The sequence below is a fragment of the Carica papaya genome, chromosome 8 (assembly GCF_054855325.1).
Source record: "Carica papaya isolate Zhongbai chromosome 8, ASM5485532v1, whole genome shotgun sequence".
Classification (NCBI taxonomy): domain Eukaryota; kingdom Viridiplantae; phylum Streptophyta; class Magnoliopsida; order Brassicales; family Caricaceae; genus Carica; species Carica papaya.
The window spans coordinates 6,432,753-6,455,062 of record NC_142316.1 but is presented as its reverse complement, the minus strand read 5'-3'; the positions used below and the strand labels follow the sequence as shown (position 1 = coordinate 6,455,062).

General features: G+C 36.5%; 6 protein-coding genes and 3 non-coding genes across 9 annotated transcripts; 3 read left to right on the top strand and 6 right to left on the bottom strand.

Moving 5' to 3' along the window:
• The first annotated feature begins 4,984 nt into the window (after positions 1–4,984).
• Positions 4,985–6,397, top strand: LOC110814206 (mannose/glucose-specific lectin-like). The gene has a single exon (XM_022041598.2). The coding sequence runs from the start codon at positions 5,240–5,242 to the stop codon at positions 6,251–6,253; it is 1,014 nt and encodes a 337-aa protein (XP_021897290.1). The 5' UTR covers positions 4,985–5,239; the 3' UTR covers positions 6,254–6,397.
• Positions 6,398–7,515: 1,118 nt separating this feature from the next.
• Positions 7,516–11,339, bottom strand: LOC110814240 (tubulin beta-1 chain). Its single transcript, XM_022041641.2, has 3 exons — positions 8,956–11,339; positions 8,564–8,833; positions 7,516–8,459 (listed from the first exon to the last, which is right to left on the bottom strand). The coding sequence occupies exons 1-3, from the start codon at positions 9,347–9,349 to the stop codon at positions 7,792–7,794; spliced, it is 1,332 nt and encodes a 443-aa protein (XP_021897333.1). The 5' UTR covers positions 9,350–11,339; the 3' UTR covers positions 7,516–7,791.
• Positions 10,587–10,676, bottom strand: LOC148240412 (small nucleolar RNA snoR27). Its single transcript, XR_015815654.1, has one exon. It is a non-coding gene; the product is annotated as a small nucleolar RNA snoR27 (small nucleolar RNA).
• LOC148240411 (small nucleolar RNA snoR27) lies at positions 10,838–10,928 on the bottom strand. The gene has a single exon (XR_015815653.1). It is a non-coding gene; the product is annotated as a small nucleolar RNA snoR27 (small nucleolar RNA).
• LOC148240410 (small nucleolar RNA snoR26) lies at positions 11,061–11,149 on the bottom strand. Its single transcript, XR_015815655.1, has one exon. It is a non-coding gene; the product is annotated as a small nucleolar RNA snoR26 (small nucleolar RNA).
• A 532-nt stretch (positions 11,340–11,871) lies between the features above and the next one.
• On the top strand, positions 11,872–13,196 carry SOUL-1 (SOUL heme-binding family protein). Its single transcript, XM_022041658.2, has one exon. It carries the CDS (start codon positions 11,953–11,955, stop codon positions 12,622–12,624), a length of 672 nt encoding a protein of 223 aa, XP_021897350.1. The 5' UTR covers positions 11,872–11,952; the 3' UTR covers positions 12,625–13,196.
• Positions 12,736–13,110, bottom strand: LOC110814252 (uncharacterized). The gene has a single exon (XM_022041659.2). The coding sequence runs from the start codon at positions 13,108–13,110 to the stop codon at positions 12,877–12,879; it is 234 nt and encodes a 77-aa protein (XP_021897351.1). The 3' UTR covers positions 12,736–12,876.
• Positions 13,197–14,713: 1,517 nt separating the features above from the next.
• Positions 14,714–17,048, top strand: FLN1 (fructokinase-like 1). The gene is made up of 2 exons (XM_022041657.2): positions 14,714–15,628; positions 16,060–17,048. The coding sequence occupies exons 1-2, from the start codon at positions 14,792–14,794 to the stop codon at positions 16,750–16,752; spliced, it is 1,530 nt and encodes a 509-aa protein (XP_021897349.1). The 5' UTR covers positions 14,714–14,791; the 3' UTR covers positions 16,753–17,048.
• A 720-nt stretch (positions 17,049–17,768) lies between these two features.
• LOC110814287 (O-fucosyltransferase 19-like) lies at positions 17,769–21,860 on the bottom strand. Its single transcript, XM_022041708.2, has 8 exons — positions 20,873–21,860; positions 20,114–20,186; positions 19,961–20,031; positions 19,770–19,858; positions 19,533–19,665; positions 19,211–19,443; positions 18,652–19,128; positions 17,769–18,564 (listed from the first exon to the last, which is right to left on the bottom strand). Exons 1-8 carry the CDS (start codon positions 21,518–21,520, stop codon positions 18,321–18,323), a joined length of 1,968 nt encoding a protein of 655 aa, XP_021897400.1. The 5' UTR covers positions 21,521–21,860; the 3' UTR covers positions 17,769–18,320.
• Between the last annotated feature and the right edge of the window lie 450 nt (positions 21,861–22,310).

Here is a 22,310-nt window from a genome sequence, read left to right as displayed (position 1 = left end):
GAGTCTTTAATTGATTTTTATTAATGTTTGTGTATGATAACGAAAATTCAAAATTGGATAAAATTTTAAAATTATCCAAAAAAAAATGTAAATATCGGATTATAATTACATTACACTATCATAAGATACTTAAAAGAATTAGATTATAATTAGTTAAACCATACCATGTAAAATTCTAATCTAATTAAATTGTTACAATTACTTTGAGAATAAGTTTGATCAGCGATTTCCAATCTAAATGATACTTATTGAGTTTTCAATTGAATTTTTCAAACAGAATTCTATTTATTTACAATTTACAATTTAAAATTATTTATCAGTGACGGAATTTTTATTATTTTACTTCTTTATTGTTGTATTGGATAAAGTTTTGCAGACAACAATTAAGAAATTTTATACACAATTATGAAGTAACCATTAAATACTAAACACTTTCATTCTTTTGTAAGATGTTATAAGTGTTTTTTTTTTTTTTTGGGTCCACTTTTACTTTTATATTTGCCATATTTTAAAATTATTTTTTTATTATTATCATACTATTTTTACTGATATATGGGTATTACTTAAATAATAGATATATGAATTTTTTACTAGAATAATTTTATATGCAATTAAAGTTTTGACTTTTGAAAAATTATGTAATTAGTTCTGGGTGTGACACACAAACTCATCCTTCCTTATTGCATAATACGGCAGTCACATGATTATATGTGGCATTGATATGGTGATGACAACGTGGCTACTTATATGTAATAATTCTATTTTTTAAAATTTATTTGTAATAAATAATTTTCTATTTCTTAAAAGAATTTAATAATGTTTTAAAATAAATAATATTCGGCATTTACTATTTTACTATTCCTTTTATTTTTATTCTGTATATATCACATATTTATTTATTTCAAAAATATATAAATAAATAACGGAAAAAATAGAGATTTTGCTCTTTCAAAATTGTTTATCGAAATTTTTTATTACTCAACAAATAAGAAAAATTGTCTCCTTAGTGCATCTTCTTATTTATTCTATCATATTGTACCATAATTCTCTCTTTTTATCGATAGTCTCCAAAAATAACATGGTATAGAAAATAATGGGGACAAAATTAGGTACATCAAAGATGAATCAAGACTTTTAAAACACTTTTGAAACACATTATTTCTCTAAATTGAGAAGAAGTTTCGAGCACAAAGGATCACAACTTGGCGGGAAGGATTTAGAAACTTTTTAACGAGAGTAAAAGTTGTTATTTTTATTCTTATTGTTGTTTAATAATACTCTATAACCATTAATATTTGTTGAATGATTCTAATAACTAGGTCCAGAAATTTAGCCCATAATAATTTTTTTAATTTAAAAATATATATTATTTTTATTTAATTTCGTTAAATTTTTAGAAAAATAAATTAGAGACAAAATTAAAAATAATTTTGAAAAAAATAGATAAAAGCGTGAATAAAAATGATGTTTTTGAAAAAAAAAACTAAAAATAGGGAGTAAAATCGCAAAAATAGAAAGTTTGGCCACGTGGGATCACCAGCCACGGCAAATCAGAGCACACTGCGTGGCAGACACGCTGACATTGGCATCACGTAGGTGGTTCGCGTGTCTGAGCGATCTGACAGTCTAGATCACATTTCGCGCGCACGAACGACCCAGATACATTCCCTCTTTAGATGCGATCGGACGAACGAGATTGATTGCGATAGACGATTTAGATTCGTCTACGTAATTGGCCTAAATAGGTAACAATCAAATGTCTCTCCTCGCTCTACGTCGACTCGAATGAACGACTAGGATCAAAGAGAAGAGAGGTATTTAAACCTCTCTTCAATTGGCCCCGAAACCCTAGCCAACACCCAACCAGAGAAGAAGAAGAGGAAGGAGGCTGGAAGGAAAACCAGCTATCGGATGGACGCCACCGCCGCTGCAAGGAGCTTCCGCCAACTGGCAAAAAAGATAAAATTTTCTTCTTCCAACTTGGTGAGTCGAAAATCGCAGGTAAAGCTCGACCAAGCCGCTGCGGCCAAAACTTAAAACATTCTCCAATGACCCCCTTCTCGTTTTCTGTTTTGTATAATTTTTTAAACATCGTGTTCACCGTCCTTTTCTGGTGCAAGTTAGCCGAAGGAGAACTTCAGCTGCGAAGGAGGACCAATGGAGCTGTTGTACCCTAAGACCTTCCGCCAGTAGAATTTTAGTTTTTTATTTTATTTTTTGGCCAATTGAGGCTTCATAACATGATTTTTTTTGCAGGTTTACATGTAAAACTGGGCAAAACCGACCAGACTGAGGTGAATATCGCTGTGGGCGGTGGAGCCAGTGTCAGAGTACTACGGTGCTGCTGTGCCCAAATCCTAAAATTAGCCAAAGAGCTTCTTCAATGCCTATTTTAGACTTTTGGATTTTTTTGAATATGTGATGGATGTTTTAATTTTTGCATGAAAAATTTAGGAAACCCGTGGATCGCCAAGAGGCGCAATAAAAAATACAATATTTCGGACACTGATTCGAGGTAAGAATCCCTCATCATTTCTCTGTCACGGTAAATTAAAGGATAATAATTGATAATACTGTGTTTTGTGAAAATTAGAAAATTATAAAAATAATTACAGGTTACTAGTAGAGCTGAAACTGTCAGTGCACATTTGTCATAGTTTACTATTTTTTTTTCTTGTACTGCTTAAAATGCTTACTATTATAGTGTGTGCATTAAATTGCCAGTTTAAATTACTTTCTCGATTATTTAGTTTACCTAGTTGGATACCCCTCATTTGTTGAATTATTTTGTAATAAATGTTTCAATCATGTTTGTTAATATACGTATCGCCTATTTGCATGACTTACGGTTGATCTATAAATATGAAATATTAATATGTAACTGGTAATTGGTTAATGGTGTGAATCTATGTATGAAAGGTTTACTAGGTACCTTAAAAAAATATGGACGGACCCGGTACATAAAAAACTCTAAGGTAGATATTACCTCAGTCGGACAGGCTGAGAAGTCCTATACAAGAAGAGTTTGGAAGATATGATTCACCTTCATACCGGATGAAGTATTGAGACAATAGTGTTTAGCGCCCATTACTGGACGGGGTATGGGGACGACTAGTTAATTGACAAATTTGGATATTAGGTTCACACGTAAGGAATATCCCTATGGACTCCCAGAGGTAACAGTAAATAAGTAAAAAGGAAAGTTGTTATTTTTGTTCACTTGTATATGAAATTATAATGTTATTTGAGTTATTATTTTTATATGTTGATTTTGGAAACTCGTAACGGTAAGTGTGAAATAAATAGTTTTATATTAAATAAATTTACCAAAATTAATTCTCCATTAGTTGTTTTATAATTTTTATCAACTTTTAATTTTTTTGTATAAGTGATTAGTGTGATATTCTTACTAATTTAGTGTAATTTATTCCTCTATTTAACCGTTTCAGATTAAGAAGATCAAAATTCAGATCTTGAACAATAGAAGAGTTGCGAGTAAAGTTACCTCGCAGACCCCATCAAAGTTATCAGCGGAGGTTAACTTTGTAAAATTTTAGTTTCATTTATGTGTCTGTTGTTTTAAGTCTTTTTAAGGATATTTCCGTATTTCTATTGTACATTTTAATTAGATCAAAAGACGAGAGAAACAATTTTATAAAAACAAAATTAAAACTAATTTTGAGAGTTATAGTGCCAATGAATCTAAAACAAGAAAAGGACAATTGAAACAATGGAGGAATGGGTTTTCACAAGGGACAAAGAAGGGAGGGAGGGAGACAATGGAGGTTCTTAAGAGAGTTTTTTCAAATGGTTTATAATTTATTCAAATATTTAAAATGTTATTATTTTTAAAACCCATGATCTAATTGCAAAATTTGAAAAAAAAAAAAATGGAGGATCAATTTAAGTTACAAAAGATAATAACAGACCCTTTTTCAAAAACCAAAAAAAAAAAAAGGAAATTGGGTGGTCCATGTCTGAATTTAATTGAGCACACTATTATTGGACCGGTCGGCACTAAACTCTGTCAGCCACCAAATGGTAAGCATCCACTTCCTTTTTCTTTTTAATTTTTAATTAACACCCTTTTGTAATTCATTCCCCGAAAAAGTAAAGTTTAATTAATTTAATTAAACTGTAAATTGATATTTAATGCTCTTTATTTCGATTTATGAAAAGGCACGGGAAGCAGGTGACACTCAAATAAATTAAATGCATTGATGAATGATCTTTCCCTTTGTGGGGCCTACCTCAACCCCTCATCACTTGATTCACAAGGAACAACACGTACACACTAACAACACCCAATGCTTCTCTCCCAACCAGAAAATTACAAATCAACCCATTTAATTTTGGCCAGTCGAAGGTTCCTTCGACCGGACCACATGGTTTTTTCAATTTATGACAATCTTAATTTATCCTAATTATTATCTTTTTCAAATAAAATCTCACACCAATCCCTCCTTTTACCAAGAAAACAAAAGCATGCGCACATTAGTTTTTGCATGAAAAGTTGGCTAAAGTGGGCACGATTAATTTTTCACCTTTTGTGTTTGTGCAACCTTGGGTGGCTTTATCAATGCCCAAGTGAAGGCAAGTTAGAGATGGTCCCTTCGAGGGAATCCAGTATTTATTTTTGGCCCCCCACAATTATCATAAATTATCTTAGGAAACAAAAAATTAAAAACGTCGTCGTATTAGTGTTCCCTCTTTTTCTTTTTCCTACATAATTATTTTTTAGTTATTAATAGGTGTTGTTTTCAATTAATATTGAATGTTGTTATAGTTGCAATAGATGTAAATAAATAAATAAATAAAAAGATTATATCTTTGTATTTTTATGATACATATATTCATGAAACTTGGGAAAGTAGTATTCGGAAATGGGAATATAGAAACGAGAAGGGAAAGAAAGTAATTAAGGAAAAATTCAAGTACATGACTGCAAAAAAATACTTTTATAATATTCCCTCGGTCAGCAACCACTGAGGGAAAGTGAACCAAAGAGTTGCAGAAACGAGTAAACGTATTTAATTTTCACAACTTCCAAGCTACACACTCCATACCCACCTTCTAATTCTTTACTTTCCTTCTCTGATTTCTACAGCTTATCAACCACCAAACCCTAAATTCTACTCACCCTCTTCAACATGGATTCACCCCCACGAACCCTACAATACCACTAGACCTCCCTTGACCAAACCCAGCTTCCTTTCCTGCCTCTCTACTCACTTCAGCCATGGCTGCGTTCTCCACTTCCTGCTGCTTTACGCTCTTAACTGTCCTCATTTTCAACTTTAAAATCTTAGCTGCTGAGCCAGATTCTTCTTTTTCCTTCAAAAGTTTTGGTAGAGATCCAAGCTTCGAGGCTAACATTGCTTTATACGGGGATGCAAAAGTCCTTGATGGCGGGTCTTCGGTTCAGCTGACTAATTCGGTGAGTTCAAGTGCAGGGCGAGTCATGTACAAGAAACCCATCAGGCTTCTTGAAGGTAAAACTAGGAATTTGGCTTCTTTCTCCACGTACTTCTCCTTCTCTCTCTCGGGTGATAATGATGATGGTTTGGCGTTCGTCATGCTTCCCAGTGGTTTTAACGTTAGCCTGTTTGGCAACAGCTCATTTGGGTCCAAAAACAAGAAAGCTAGTGTTCTTGCTGTTGAATTTGGTGCAGTCAAGGATACTAATTATGGTGATTTGAACGAGAATCATGTGGGAATCAATGTTCGAAGTCTTGTCTCAGCTAAAGTTCGAAACTTGTTGAATAGTGGGGAGAAATTGCATTCCTGGATCGATTATGAAGCGAGTTCAAAGAGATTAGAGGTTAGATTGAGTAAAGGTGATAAAAAGCCTGTTGATTCATTGCTCTCCTATCCAATTGAGTTGTCCCAGATGTGGAATGATAAAGAAGCTTTTGTGGGTCTAAGCTGTTCAAATGGAACATGTTATGTGTACTCGTGGAGCTTTAAGCTGAGGCATTTTCCTCATTGGATGCATTCACAGCCATTGGATCCCAAAACTTTTGCTAATAATACAAAGCCTGTGAAAGTTCAGAAAAGGAGTGATTGCCTTTTGAAAATGCTTGCAGCACTAATTCTAGGTGCAGCTTGCGGAGCAATGGGGGCACTAGTTGTCCTGTATCTCTGGACCATCTTCGGTAGTAGGCGGCCGGTGATGCCTGAGGAATTTAACTACAATGAAGTGAAAGTAGTTGTAGATAATAATAAGAAATGTGTTGAAGATGGAAAGAAGTAGGTTTAGAAGCAAGATGGGGTTTTTTTGGTTGCTGTGTTTTGTAAATTCATGGTCATTTTGTACTTGTAGTTGCTGGTTTTGTTGTGTGATTGTAACTGATTATCAATTGTGAAAAAAATTTCTACTTGTTTTTTTCTTACATAATCTTGGTTTATTTAATCATCAGGGACTTCCAAGCACACAAATTCTCTAGAAATAGATAATTGAGAGCATGCTGTTGAACAGAATAACATGACTTATATACCCACGTCAATCAATGTCAAATATATATTTATGAGCTTATCTGTCTAGATTCATCACTTTTTCTTTGAGATTTGAGTAAATGTTTACATAATCAATGAGTAAATGATTCATTAAAATAATGAGTTACCATTATTATCAACACATTGAGACCGTCAAATGTTCAGGAGTTCCTCTATTTAATCCTTTTCATTCTTGTTGCTAGATATCTTGTTCATACATATCTCGTGCATACATATCTTCTCTTTGTTCCCCGAGTCTATAGTGAGTTACAGACAGTTTGAAAAGGTCACCAGCATTGAGAAATTGCAAATGGCTCTCAAGTCTCACCTTTTCTTTCTTAATGTTTTAAGTTTGCTTATTGAGACTCTTTGTTTTGTTGTTTGATGCTTTAAGCAATATCTTGCTTACAGTTCATAGCCAGGTTGGCTTTATAAAAAGATACATGGGTTATATTATTCATTTTAGAAGCTGCAACAGATGAGTCAATGTTGATGCAGAATTTTATTAGGTGATAAACAGGTATATGATACTCACATTTTACCTAAAAAGTCCCGTTAGATATATTCACAAGCCTTTTTCACTCACCTCACGAGATGTTATACTATTTCATACGCCAAATTATGTAAGACCGAACTCCTTTTTTTGCTTTTTGCTTACTACTTGAGGCTGATGAAGAAAACTGTTTGATACTTCATGATTCCCATGGCAATTCCAGATACATCAAGAAGCATGATTGACTTTCTGAAGTAATTTGGCTTCTTTGCACTGTTATTGGATTTTGTAGAAACCAACTTCTGGTGCTTTGTGTATGTTTTCATTAGCTCTTTTTGGCTTAAAGCTTGAAAATTTGATCGTGGGTGGAGCACAAATGAGTTATTAGTTCTTTTCCGTGTTTCAGAAATAAAGATTGCAACTTGTTACGTATATAATTAGTTTTAATTTTGGTTTTTGTTTAAAAACTCTAAGATGACTGATTAAGTTACTGATAGTTAAATCAGAAAGGGGAAAGCTGAATGCAATTGGAGCAAAGAATTTACTATATAATTCCATCCATATAAACTCATTGTTTTAACGATCTTCGTTCCCTCATACATGGGTTGATGATATGTAGGTAAAAGAAATTTCAGAAATGAAAGGCGCCTAATTACTATAAAAAAATAGCTATTGAGTTTCATATTGGCTGCAGATACCCAGATTGACTATTCTCTATGCAGAGATTGGCAGCCGGAAATTGCCGCTTTCCTAGAAAAATTTTATCAATTCATTTGCCCCACAGTTCAATCCCTTAACGCCCATCACTCTTGCTCGTATTCTTCTTCTTCCTCATAATCTTCATCCGCTGTCGCATCCTGGTATTGCTGATATTCTGAAACCAAGTCATTCATGTTGCTCTCTGCCTCTGTAAATTCCATCTCATCCATGCCTTCTCCTGTATACCAATGCAAGAAAGCCTTTCTCCTGAACATGGCTGTGAACTGCTCGCTTACTCGCCTGAACATCTCTTGAATTGATGTTGAATTCCCAATGAAGGTGGATGCCATTTTCAACCCTGTTGGAGGGATATCGCAGACTGTTGACTTCACATTGTTGGGAATCCATTCAACGAAGTAGGAAGAGTTCTTGTTCTGGACATTGATCATTTGCTCATCAACTTCCTTGGTGCTCATTTTGCCCCTGAACATGGCGGATGCTGTCAGGTAACGACCGTGACGTGGGTCAGCTGCGCACATCATGTTCTTGGCATCCCACATTTGCTGGGTGAGCTCAGGCACTGTCAGGGCTCTGTATTGCTGCGAGCCACGGGAGGTGAGAGGAGCAAAACCCACCATGAAGAAGTGGAGACGAGGGAAGGGAATGAGATTAACAGCAAGCTTGCGAAGGTCAGAGTTAAGCTGACCAGGGAACCTCAAACAGCAGGTAACTCCAGACATCGTAGCAGATATCAAATGATTCAAATCCCCAACTGCATAACCAGATGATTCGTAAATCAACGATGACGAAAGATCTATATCAAGGAATGAATAGATAAAACAATACAACAAAGCATAATATGAATGGAGGTCTTACAACTTGGAGTGGTGAGCTTCAAGGTACGGAAACAAATGTCATACAGTGCCTCATTATCAAGAACCATACACTCATCTGCATTTTCAACAAGCTGGTGAACAGATAGAGTAGCGTTATAAGGTTCTACAACAGTATCTGAGACCTTAGGCGAGGGAAAAACAGAGAAAGTAAGCATCATTCTATCTGGGTATTCCTCTCTGATTTTTGAAATCAGGAGAGTACCCATACCAGACCCAGTTCCTCCTCCAAGCGAATGACAAACCTGAAATCCTGCAACCCAGAAACAATAACAAAACCCACATAAAAAAACCTAAAGAACCCCAAAGAAACAGCAAAGGAAAAAAAGTAGATGGGAGGAGCAATTAATTGGGGAGACTGAAACAGAAACATACCCTGCAAGCAATCACAATTCTCAGCTTCTTTACGAACAACATCGAGGACAGAATCAATAAGCTCAGCACCCTCGGTGTAATGACCTTTAGCCCAGTTGTTTCCGGCACCGGACTGACCGAAAACGAAGTTATCCGGCCGGAAGATCTGGCCATAAGGACCAGACCTGACACTGTCCATGGTACCAGGCTCGAGATCCATGAGAACAGCCCTGGGCACATACCTGCTGGCACTAGCCTCATTGTAATAGACATTAATCCTCTCAAGCTGAATATCAGAATCACCCTGATACTTGCCGGTGGAGTCAATACCGTGCTCGGCACAGACGACCTCCCAGAACTTGGCACCAATCTGGTTGCCGCATTGGCCTCCTTGGATGTGAAGAATCTCACGCATTTTTGATGAAAGAAATCGAGAAAAGAGAGAGATTTTATGAAAGAGAAGAGAAAGAAGATGGAAAAGAAGGAAGAGAGAATTGGGGTAAGAGGGGATGTGGGGACGAAAGGAACTTTATAGAAAGGTTTACGGAGCAACGGTTGGATTGGGAATGGCTAAGAAGCAAAGGAGGAGGAATGAGTTGTAAATTTTTTATTTTTTGTTTTTTTTTTTAAATTACAAAATAAATTTTGAATTTGAAATTTAAAAATTTATTGGTGAATAATGAAAGTGACAGATAAGGTTGTAGCTGTCATGCTAATAATTTGAAATCTGGCCTTTTATTAAAAATTAAAAAAAAAATGTAGCCTTTTTGGGTTTTTACTATTATTTTATTTGATTTTTCAAATTTCTAAGTTAATAATAAAAAATATTAGATTTAGGGAAAACAAACTTTCTGAACAACAATTTGAAAGTGGAAATCAATAAAAAGGGTTCTTCTATTTTTAATCCTACAAATTTATTTTAATCCCTTCCTCTCTTTGAATTGGTTACTACATAAAAAAACTATATGATTCAGTTCATATTTTTCTGAGTAATTTCGAATTATTTAACAATGTATCTAACATTACTACTCACACGGTTATCCTTCATCTACCAACATGTCTTCTAATGCAACCACTTCTCTCTACTTTCTTTTCTTTTTATCTTATTTTACTTGAATTCAAATTTTATCACTTGAAAAAATCAATTGGGTAACATACAAATTCCCATTCATTATAGAAATGGCCTTCATCTGATTGATAAAAGTAAAAAAAATCAATCATTCTTCTGTTCACCCGCTCATCAGTTTTTCCTTTTTCTTTTTTTGGGAGCCAAATCTAGAGGGTCTTGCACATAAGGAGGAGCAGAACCGGAGCGAATCAGTTTGGTTGAACCAATTTTTCAATTCAACATTTTCTCTTCTTCTTCCTCCTTGGCTCAGTCGTTCGGCCACCACACCATACTACTACACCTGCAACTAGCAAACACCAGCACCCCACGCTCCACTTTGAGGGCTTATTTTATTTTTTTCAACTAAGTCCGTGTGGCAGTATTTGATCTCTTATATATGTATATTTTGCGATACTCTTAATATTGACAGAATGAATGTGAAAATACTATTATCAAGAAAACACTGCTACCAGTTATCATTTATCAGTCGTCGGCACTGTAAGGAACATAAGGAGGATCGAGAAAATAAAACTATTTGGAAGCCAATGGATCTCAGCATTGTACTATTATCTTCAAACTTATCACCAAGTTTACAGATAGATAACGCAGTTTCTAACTAGCATCATTGATCCCAACACAAGCAATTTTGTTAACCTAAATTGCAATCGCAAGTCAAAACTAAGCTTCAACTTGTTTCAACGAAATCCATAAAAAAGAAACTCGTTTTATGATCTTAATTGGATTCAAGCAAAAACCATTTCCCAGATTAAGTTAATATAGGACAAATACAGGTGTCAAGGATCTCAGCATTTCATGATTATCTTCAATTCCTTATTGGAAGTTGCAGATAGATAACGCAGAATACAAGTAACATCATTGATCCCCACATAATGCACTGCCATGAAAACACCAAAAAAAGGGGGGCTGCTTGTCGCCGGGCATAACCGAAATTTTCATAAATTTAAGGTTCAAAAATGAATTGTTAAAGCTTTTCCATCAAAACGAGAAGAAGCAAAAAAAGCATCTCAGAGATATTTCCCCATGAGTTTCTTCATTCAAAATCAAAGTGCAAGGATAACAATTTTAACAACTCATCATAGATGCTCATGTCATAAGAAGTCAAGTAAACGCACACACACACACACACAAATGAAAAAGAGAGAGGGCGAATGAGTGAGTGAATCTGCGGAGAGAATACGTTTTAAATTTAAAAATACCGTATTTTAGATGCTTGAACCTGCATATCGAGGGAGGCTTTTCCAGACATTAGACGCTTCAGAAATGTTTTAGCGGCCTTTTTGATTCGGCTTCTCGGCACAGTTTATATAGCCGATTATAGAAAACCCTAGCCACTGTTTGGTATTTAAAAATACTAATAACCCTACCCCGGACAAGTAACAATCCCGTCTTTGTCATCATCGTTCGAAAAAAAAAAATAATAATAATAATTTATTTTAATATTGCAATTAGTCAAATTATTATTTTTTTATAATTTAATATTTAAATTTATAAAATATAATTATTAAATAAATTCTTTATAGAAATGAAAAAACTTTTTGTATCTTACTTAGAGAATATTAAAAAAAAGTAAAAACAAAATATTATATTCAGAACTAAAAATTGTTGAAAATTAAAAATAAATTAATTATTTTATTAAGTTTATTAAATAAAGTTTTTTTTATTCTAAGTTTTAAATTCTCTTAGAAATAAAATATGAATAAATAAGAACCATGAAGAAAACTCTACCTTTAAACAGAGCTCGTGGATAAATAACATCCATAAATCAGTCTTCATCTTCCGACCATAAAACCTCCTGCCCAAGCAAAACGGCAAGAAAACTCCATTATCACTAGAAACTTCTAGATGCAATTCCTCCATAAATCCCCCCCTTCCTTGAACGTGCTCTGCATATGCACTGCACCACCATTACGAGGCTAAGCAACCTTAAACCACCCAATCACAGATTCTTCAACATGGGCATGATTTTTGGGAAAATCAGCGTTGAAACACCCCACTACGAACTTATACAATCCACACCCGATTATGAAATCCGCAAATACTCACCTTCCGTCGTAGCAGAGATCACATACCATCCATCAAATTTCAATGGCAACAAAGATGGTGGGTTCTCGGTGTTGGCAAACTATATAGGCGCCTTGGGGAATCCACAGAACGCCAAGCCCGAGAAGATTGCCATGACAGCACCTGTCATAACACAATCTTCCACCAGCGAGAAGATTGCCATGACTGCGCCTGTGGTGACAAAAGGCGGTGGAGGGGGGGAGAACAAGGCAGTGACAATGCAATTTTTACTGCCTGCCAAGTACCAGAAAGCAGAGGAGGCGCCAAAGCCACTGGATGAACGAGTGGTGATAAGGGAGGAAGGGGAGAGGAAGTATGGAGTGGTGAGGTTTGCAGGAGTGGCAACAGAGGATGTGGTGAATGAGAAAGTTAACAAGCTGAGGAAGAGCCTGGAGAAAGATGGGTATAAGGTGATTGGGGAATTCTTATTGGCCAGATATAATCCCCCTTGGACTTTGCCAACATTGAGAACTAATGAGGTTATGATTCCAGTTGAATGACGCCGTGTAAAAGCATATATATATATATATATATATATATATATATAGCTAAGTAAAATTAGAGAAATTATCTACTGGAAATAAATGTTTTAAAGTCATAACAAGCATGAATCTCCAAACTTTTTTTTTCCTGCCTTAAAACCCAATAGTAGATACTTACAACCCCGGACTATAAAGAAGTTCTCTTCTAGATCAAAATGAGAAGTTATCAATGTTCTCAAAAGCCATGGACATCCCTTAACCTGTTCATTATCAGCCAGAAAATAGTTTAACTACAATTGTCACAATATTCAAAAGTATAAGTGGCAACCTCATGTATTGACATGCATGTATCAGTCCGATCACCTGTCCCTTGAGAGAATTCTTCCTACCTCCTGAAACTTCTGCCAAGGTCCAACCTCTTGGAGCAAGAAACCGATCTTCATTCAATATGGCAAGTGCATTTGCGAAAAGCAGAAAGCCTTCTAACAGGGTCCAGAAGCCCATAATCTGCAAAGCACAACATTAAGCGATAAACAGGAATTACACTGATCGTACTTCAAATACGAGAACTTCTACATTATTATTTTGGATGAATCATTCTTGGCTCTCCTGACTCAGTTGCAAAATCTTTTTCTGAACCATGAAAAGTTGTTAAAACTTGCATCCAGAGATTCTGCATCACTATAAGAATGTGATAGATTGTCAGTTGGGGTCGATGACTTCGCCGGATGCAATTTAATCTACTAAATCCCACCTCCACATAATGAGAAGGTAACTCCCCTATGTTCTGTCCAAGTCAGAACTCTAGCTGATAATTGCTCCACCTCAGTTTGTCCATGAAATGAACCAAAGGCCAGAACTCAGTACATATTGCAGATATGTTGGCTCTGGTAATAATAGGGATTGGGGAAATATAATTCATATGCTTCAGTTAGCCATTTCTAAAAAACTAGACATTCATGACTTCAGTCCGTTGTGTACTTGTTGCATCACACCAATGATCGGGGATGCTAAATACTAAAACATTCAAATGTTGAATATTTATCCAAGAACAAAAACTTAAGATGTCAATATCTGTATAAATTATAATACTAGATTATCAGAACTACATGGATTAATCACAAGGTAACCCAAAGAGGATTTCAAACTCAATACTTATTTTTAAAACAAAAGGCCTAACTACCAATTGAATCATGCATTTATGTCCATTAATAGAGATGAAAGAGTTGACAAACACTAAAAGAAATTTTATTAACTCCTCAGCCTCAAATCTCACACCGTTGCAGGATTGAAACTCCTGATTTCCACCACACTACTTCAACTCAGGATCATCACAGGAGAAAATACATAAAGCTGCTCAGTTTGCAGTGAGATAACTAATGTAGCAAACAGATGAGGCTAATATATCTAGATCAGATGCTTTAATCCAGTACCTCGGTTACAGCGAAAATGCAATTTATTAGAAGAACAATAAAAAGTACCCAGAATTGCCAAACTGTAAAAAAAAACCATATAAAGAAACAAACCTCAAATAGAATGGAAACAGAATCTGATGCAAGCTAGAAAGAGAATACCAGAATAAATGCAAATATCAAATGGGCAAACCAATTTCTACAACAAATAAAGTGATCCAATTGAAGTAATTTCATGTATTTCAGTCAAAGTAGACAGGAAACCTAACCAATTCAAAGTGATTCTTCAACCCAAATAGACGGAAGCTAATTGATGAACAAACGACCGAAGTTGTTACCTGGAAAGAAAGGGCAAACAACAACGAGATTGTTTCTTCAAATAGCTTCTTTCGCGATACCAGAGGAGATTAAAATCAAACACTTTTTCGTCGATTGCTAATTGAAAGAAACGAACAAGGAGGATAAAGAAAGCGAATTGACAAAAACGAAAAACCTCCACATTGGAGCAGGAGGGAAAGGTTTGTGAGTGGAACAGGAAGTAGCGGATCTCTGCCTCCTTAGCTTTCTTACTATTGGGCCACGTCAGCATCTTCTTAGTTCCATCAATCTAACGGTTAATATTACTCTTGAGAAAATATCAAGATATATCAACGGACATTAAAATTTAACAACCCAAAAATGACATGGGCCTGGACGACCCGATTAGCAATCTTCATGTAGCAGACGAAAAACCCATGACCGACATGGATAAACCCTAACTCTGCATCAAATCAATGGCGTCACTTCTTCAACTTCCTCAGCTTAGCAACTTCTCTTCTTTGTTTATCAATACAAAAACCCAATCTCTAAAACCGCAAATACAACAAACATTGACTCGGAGATTTACTCCACATTATAAATTAAACCCACCTAAAGCGTCCATTAATGATGAAAACACGAATGGAGCAGCAACTGAATCTCCAAAGCGTAGTCGGAGAGGCCGGAAAAAGAAGCAAACCTCTTCCTCCTCTTCTTCAACTACTACTACTAAAGCGAAGAAAGCAAAGCGGTCAAAACACACCGAAGTTAACAATGGCTCGATTGAAGCAAACGCCACGAAAGAAGAAACAAGCGTCCAAGATGGAAGACGAGAAGGACAAGAGGAGCTCTGGGATTACGACGATGGCATGGATTTTCCGTATGAATATCCTCCGTTAATTTGCTGCTTTGGTGCTGTACAGAAGGAGTTTGTTCCTACGGTGAGGGTGCATGACAATCAGATGCACCCAGACATCTACTCGCAGTGGAAGATGCTGCAATGGGACCCGCCGGAGTTTGGCAGGGCCCCAGGTGGGCCACCCTCGAATGTGGCAATATCGCACGTGCGGCTTGGCGGAAGGGCAGCGTTCATGGGGAAAGTTGGGGACGATGATTTGGGAAATGAGTTAGTGTTGATGATGAACAAAGAGAAGGTGCAAACCAGAGGTGTTAAATTCGATGAGAATGTGAAGACTTCATGCACTTACATGAAGATCAAATTCGAAGATGGGAAAATGAAAACAGAGACCGTGAAGGAATCAGCAGAGGATTCGCTTCTTAGTTCTGAATTGAACCTCGCCGTGCTCAAAGAGGTAATTCAAGTTCCCTAAACCCTAATTTAATGTATTCATAGTTATGAATTGAACTCGCTTTTCTCTGAATTACAAATATTTGTCTTACTTTCAAAACCAACTTTAAGTTCTTCTGAAGGAGTTTTCAATTTTTACTTGGAATATAGTATTGAAACATAAAATAGTTTCAAACGTCAGTTTTAATCTTACATATCAAAACTAATGAAAATTGATAGTGGCAATTAACTAGGATTGAAACATGATTTGAACCAAAATAGGCTTCTGCTTTGGTGTAACTTCATGATTGTTTATGGAGTCCACATGGTTGAGAATCAAGTGAACATGTTGGAAGTAAATTTATTCTCTTGTTAGATAAATTTATTCTTGAGCAACTGCAATGATTTAACTCTTACTGCTGGTATCTGTTTATTGGCTGAATGTCTTTGATTCAGGCTAAAATTTTTCACTTCACTTCAGAAGTTTTGACATCTCGTTGCATGCAATCAACTCTTTATAAGGCCATTAGATGGTCTAAAAAATTTGGGGGTCTCATATTTTTCGATCTGAATCTGCCTTTGCCTTTGTGGAGATCACGCAATGAGACGAGGGAGTTGACCAAGAAAGCTTGGAATGAAGCAAACATCATTGAAGTTTCAAGGCAAGAACTAGAATTTCTTCTTGATGAAGAGTACTATGAGAGAAAGAGAAACTATCAGCCGCAATATTATGCTGAAACTTTTGAGCAAACTAAAAACAGGCGAGACTATTATCATTATACCCGAGATGAAATATCACCATTGTGGCATGATGGACTCAAGTTCTTGTTTGTGACGGATGGGACACTGCGGATTCATTACTATGCTCCTTCTTTCGATGGTGTGGTTGTTGGAACAGAAGATGTTTTGATAACCCCTTTTACTTGTGATCGGACTGGTTCTGGTGACGCTGTGGTTGCTGGCATAATTAGAAAACTAGCCACTTGCCCTGAAATGTTTGAAGATCAAGATATTTTGGAGAGGCAGCTTCGCTTTGCCATTGCTGCAGGAATTATATCGCAGTGGACAATTGGCGCAGTAAGAGGGTTTCCTACTGAAAGTGCAACACAGAATCTGAAAGAACAAGTTTATGTACCATCAATGTGGTAATTAAAAGCCATGCAGACAACGAGGTGCAAATTTATTTTTGTTATCAGCATTATTTTCTCCTGAGGTTCAAAATTCTTTTGCTTTTGGCGAATAGTAGTGAGAATTTATATTGAGAAAACGATGTGTCACGTGCGCTCTACTTTAGTTGCCTCAAGATTTGTTCATTCCATCTTGAGGAAAGTCTTTGGTAAGATAAATTTGGTTATGACATGTTTTTTAATTGTGGAATTTGGCCTTTGTAATCAAAGTGTTTCTAATTAAGGATATTAAAATTCAAGACCAAGTTCCATATGAAATTTTTTGTTTAGTTGTGGATTAGAGACTTGTAGGACAAGACCAAATTCCATGTAGAATTTTAGGTTTACCTGTCCAATGAGAGACTTGCAGGACAGAATCAAGTTGGATGTGGAATTTTAGGTTTAACTGTCAGAATGAGAGACTTGATATATTCAGTCCAACAAAACATGCGAGGATAATTATCACTCTGCTTCGCCAAATTTACTCTAAATTTTTATCACGTTTCTTTCTCCATTACCCCTCGGGCATGCATAGTATCTAGTGTGGAAGTGACTACAAGAAAACTTGCATTTGTAATATCTAGCCCGAACCCAGTTAAAAACACTTGTGCTACATCAGTGTGGGGAACAAGCGCTGGCATCAACTCTGAAAATGTCTTACCACTTAGGGTGACTAACGTACTGTAGATGGTCCTTATTAAAATGTCTTTGGCATGCTTTTGCCCGTATCTGCTGCATTTATCCTATAATCTTCAATCTTATCAAAGCAGAAAGATAGTCCAAAGGGCAGTTGCCCATTCAACCCATCCACTTGCTCAGCTGCTTGTTTTGCATTCTCACTCTGTTCAAGCACATCCCTCTTTCATAATTGCATAATCAAGATTTCTCTTAATTGGGTTCTTCTTTAAATGGATTGACCTTAATGTTCTTCATCCTTACATTTAAGCAAATCAATCATGCTGCCCCTAAGGGCAATCGACTTTAATTCCAGTAGGAAAATGAATAAAAATATATAATATTATATTAACCTGTTTTCAGGTTATCGATCGCGCATGGAGAGAACTCCCTACAAAAGATGCAGACTAAATTTTTATATGACCACAAAATACATCTTATTATGAGAACATGTGGTAGCAATATCTTCTATTAACTAAAATAAGTACATCCAATTTGTTAATGGTGTCTAATTGGGAATTTTACTTGACAATGACATAAGTCAAATAAAGAATAAAGAATAGATGAATACTAAACTTCGAAGTGGACAAATGAACTACTTCTCTGCCCTGAGTATAACTAACGCCTCTGAATTGTACATCAACTTCACTACTTCCCTAATTGTTGAATTGGTCCGTCCTTCTCTATGGTACACCAAAACTGAAACGTGTATATTTTTATATCAACAGAGAAAAACTTGAAATGTCTTGGAACTGTTGGCTGCTGTAACAGTATCACCAGGCTGAGCAAAAAGCAGAAGAGGTGAAAAACTCACTTTGAGAACTTTTTTAATGGGCACTGATTTTTCCAGACCATATATTCTCACCAACCGTTAGCCTATCTCTGTGTTCCAACCAGCAGAGTGGGTCTTGGAAGCTTTGTTTGCTCTTGAGACCTGTTGCAAATACAACCAGGAAAAGGATTTGCATAGAAGTTCTCCTCCAGCCTGGGTGACTCGCCTGGCTGTCTAAGATATGGTGATCCTAGCCTGTCTGAATGTAGACTCGTAACTGCTGAAGAGAATCCTTCCCAAGACATCACACCCTCGTCCAATTGATCAATCAGTGTAACAAAATTTTGTCTGAAACATAAAAATTTCATGTAACTACACGAACTTGAAATTCCACGTTTTAAGTAGGAACAAAAACAAAATTATATGGAGAAAAACCTGTCAGGATTTATGGTCTTGCGAAATCCTTCAAACCTCCTGTGCCCCTGTACTGCCTTGGCCATGTTTCCATCATATGTATAAACAAATACATCACTTTCTACTGCCACAATGTAATCCAAGGCAGCAAGACGATTTTGATATGGCTTGAAGGGCTCTAATTCTTCCTCAGTTGCAAGAGTGGAATGTGAGAAGACATTCGGAAACTCTGAACGAAAGGCAGCCATGCTATTGCTGCCATATATCTCCCCTGCCACTATGTAGATAGTTGTAGTCGAGGGGTAACCCAAAGCCTTAAGGAACAAGGCTGCCTCTCTAGGGGACATTGGGCATCCCCCTTGAAGTCGCCGTTCTTTGCTGTCTATCTCTTTCTCCTTCCAATGTTTAACATTATACCTCATGATTCTAAGATCTTCAGCCTCTTCTGCAGTAAGGTTGTGGCTGCAGCCAGTAAATGCAAGCATATCTTTCTCGTACCTGCAACAGAACTATTCGACTTGAGTAGGGTAATTTTGCAACCAACAGAAGCTAATAGTAGTAAATGCCAACGAAACAGTACCTTAGGTGCAGCGCAATATATGGCTCGCTATTTTTCCTTAGTCTGTCAACCAAAACCCTTCCAAGGTCTTCAATCTCCTTAGTGTACCGAAGAGCCTGGAAGTTGGCACGGCATCGCAGCCTTTGGATGGATGATGCCAGACCATTGTTAGCTAGACGTGAATCAGTGTGTGTAAACTTTATCACCTTATGCCGCTTTAACAATGGGAGCATCTCACTTCTGTAGTAACTAGCCTGCACACAAACAACTGATTCTAAGATACAATTTCACCAGCCAAATAAAGAAAACTACAGTTATGTACAAATAGAAATCAGTCCCAGACCTTTGACCATGAAACAGGGGCCTTCACCAGAGGTTTCAGCGCAGCATATTTGGTAGGTAAATATTCTATAATATCAATGTCGTCTTTTAATGCTTCCATAAAGTGTCTCCAGTCAAAAATGTCTTTGAAGTTGCTGCATTAGTAATGTTAACTTTCTTACCATAAGAAAATATCAAATAGCATCCAGGACCAGGATTATAGAATTGGTTTGGTAACAAAAATCAGGGAGAACTGTACCTCGGATCTGTCCAAAATGACTCATGATCGAGCAACGGAAGAACCAGGGTAGCATTCATTATCTTGGCAACAGCAACCATATCACATATCTGAATGTCCAATTGAGAATACCGTTCATGTATCAGCCTGAGAATAACTAAAGCTCATACAGCCTATGGGTAGGCAAACCGTAATCAAGAATTAAAACTTACCCCAGTTCTCATTTGATTCAATCCCCCGTTTGCATGAACAACAAGATACCCATTAGTTTTGGAACGCATTCCTAAAACATTCATATTTTGTGAAGATCAGAGCATAGAAGTAATTTTTTAAGATGGAGGCAGATAGAAGCGAACAGAACATACTTTGTGGCTTTCTGGGTCGAGCTATACATTGATGATAACTGTCGCTGTTGGGTTTCATCCATATTTCTGGAGTCTGTAATCAGTGCGCAAAATTCATAAACTAGTGTAAGTAGAATAATTTGTACCCTCAAAATAGCTATTTCATAAAAGAATCCTACAAGTGATGAAAGTCAAGGAATTACGCTGTGCAATGACTGTTCATGTTTGAATCTACAGACAAATGGCATGCAAGGACACGCAACAGCCGAGTAATTATTAGAAAAGTATACCCACAAAAAAAGAGGCACCATATACGATAATTGTGTTGGTCAAAGACACAGCGAAAAAACTTCCAAAGCGACTAATTTCAGTCAAAAGAAATATCACTAACAGTTCTTGACCGTTCAAATTCCTTAGAACAATAGAAATCTAGATGGAAGAAGATGATGATGAAAAAGAAGAAGAAGAAGAAGATGGTGATTGTATAAAAACAAGCTATTTTATTTAATTTTTGTTTAGAAAATTAAAAGAATATAGCAAATCATTGTAAAGAATGATGTCAGCAATGTAAAGGGTCAAAAGAAAAATAAACAGCAAAATTAACGAAGGCAAAAAAGTTGATCAACGATGAATTCAAAAATTTTATTATTTTCAGTTTTCTCGGCAACCAGATAAAACGTAAAGGTTCAAAAAAAAAAAAAAAAAAAAAGAGTAACAAAAGTTTCATTGTTTTTCTTTTATGGAGATTGTATTGCTATATGCCATTTAAAGTGCACTTACAGACAATCTCTCCAAAACACGTTTGGGCATAGAGGAGGCATGATTCTCGGCGAGAGCGTGTTGAACGGATGAGCCATCCTGCTGAACCTGCAATATGAACATATTGATAACCTCTTTCCTCTTCCTCTCGACCTCGACGCCGCTAGTGAGTAGCGAAACCCTCAAAAACACAGAGAAAACCAAAAGGACCATGAGTAACGCAAGGATCCTCCGGCCAGCGTTCCTCCCCGATCCCAACCTCTGCGCCATGGCAGCCGTCCAATGACAGCAGTCTTCGATCTTGAAAAGCCAAGCCTCAGGCACGCAAAGCAAGGTCTTCCGGCGAAACTGCAGATACCTGATTACAGGATGGTGTTGGTAATGGTGGAGTTGGGAACCACCTAGGGCAGAATAGTAAGAGCCGTTGGGGTTGTCCTCTTCGTCCAAGTCAAAGGAAAGGCTGACGTTGCTGTTTCTGTTACTGGCCGTGGTGCTACCGTTAATATTACCGACGGTGTTGGTGGCGGTGTTAACACTGTGGTAGTCGGAGGAATTTGAAGGTCTCTCGGAGACGTCCTGGGAATCCGCCACTCGTCGCCTTGTGGTGGTAGGACCCGCCGCCGCTAGGGGACTCCCGCCGGTGGGGTTATTCGAACCACCCGACGACATAAGGCCGGGAGGCGAACACAAAATTTATCAAAATTTTACTAAAAAAAAGAAGAAAAAGAAAAAGTGAGATACAAAAGATTTTCCCGGAAAATATTGAAAGAAAATAATGGGAAAGAGAGAGAGTCGGATGGTTTGGTTGGTTCCTTTTGTTTTCTGTAATGGTGTGATTCGCTCCCCCGCTCTCTCTATGTCTGATTGCTCCGTCCCGTAATATTAGGCTGAGCAGAGGTGTGAACGTGAATTCCCCCACTGATTTTTTGGTACTGCTTTTATATTTATATATATATATATATAGTGTACGGCTTTCTCTCAGTAGAAACAAATTATTGTTTCCGATTTATTTTCTTATTGTGAAAAATAACTAAAATTCTCTCTTTTCGTAAACTGGGTGGAGTTCCAACTTCCAATTGGCATTACACTTTTAATTGGTTTTAATCACTGTAAGTTGAGAAAAAGGTGTTTCCGAAATTCCCAAACTACCCTTCACAATTTATTTTAAGTCAATTGAGTTCTGGTATTTTAGATATATATGTGTATATATAATTACCCATAAATTCGAAGGAAATAATTAATAAAATATTCTTTTTCTTATTTATTTTATCCAAAATACCAACGCAATTAACCCTAAGTTGAATCTTGTGGGTTTAATTAAATATTGTAACAAGTTAATCAGAATATTATATGTGTTCTTTTTTTTCTTCTTCTTGTTTTGTTGTGTTTGAAAGAATTCCAAATTAGAAGTCTGTTAAAGTTGTTTGAGTAATTTAATAAGCTAATCAAAATGGCCGAC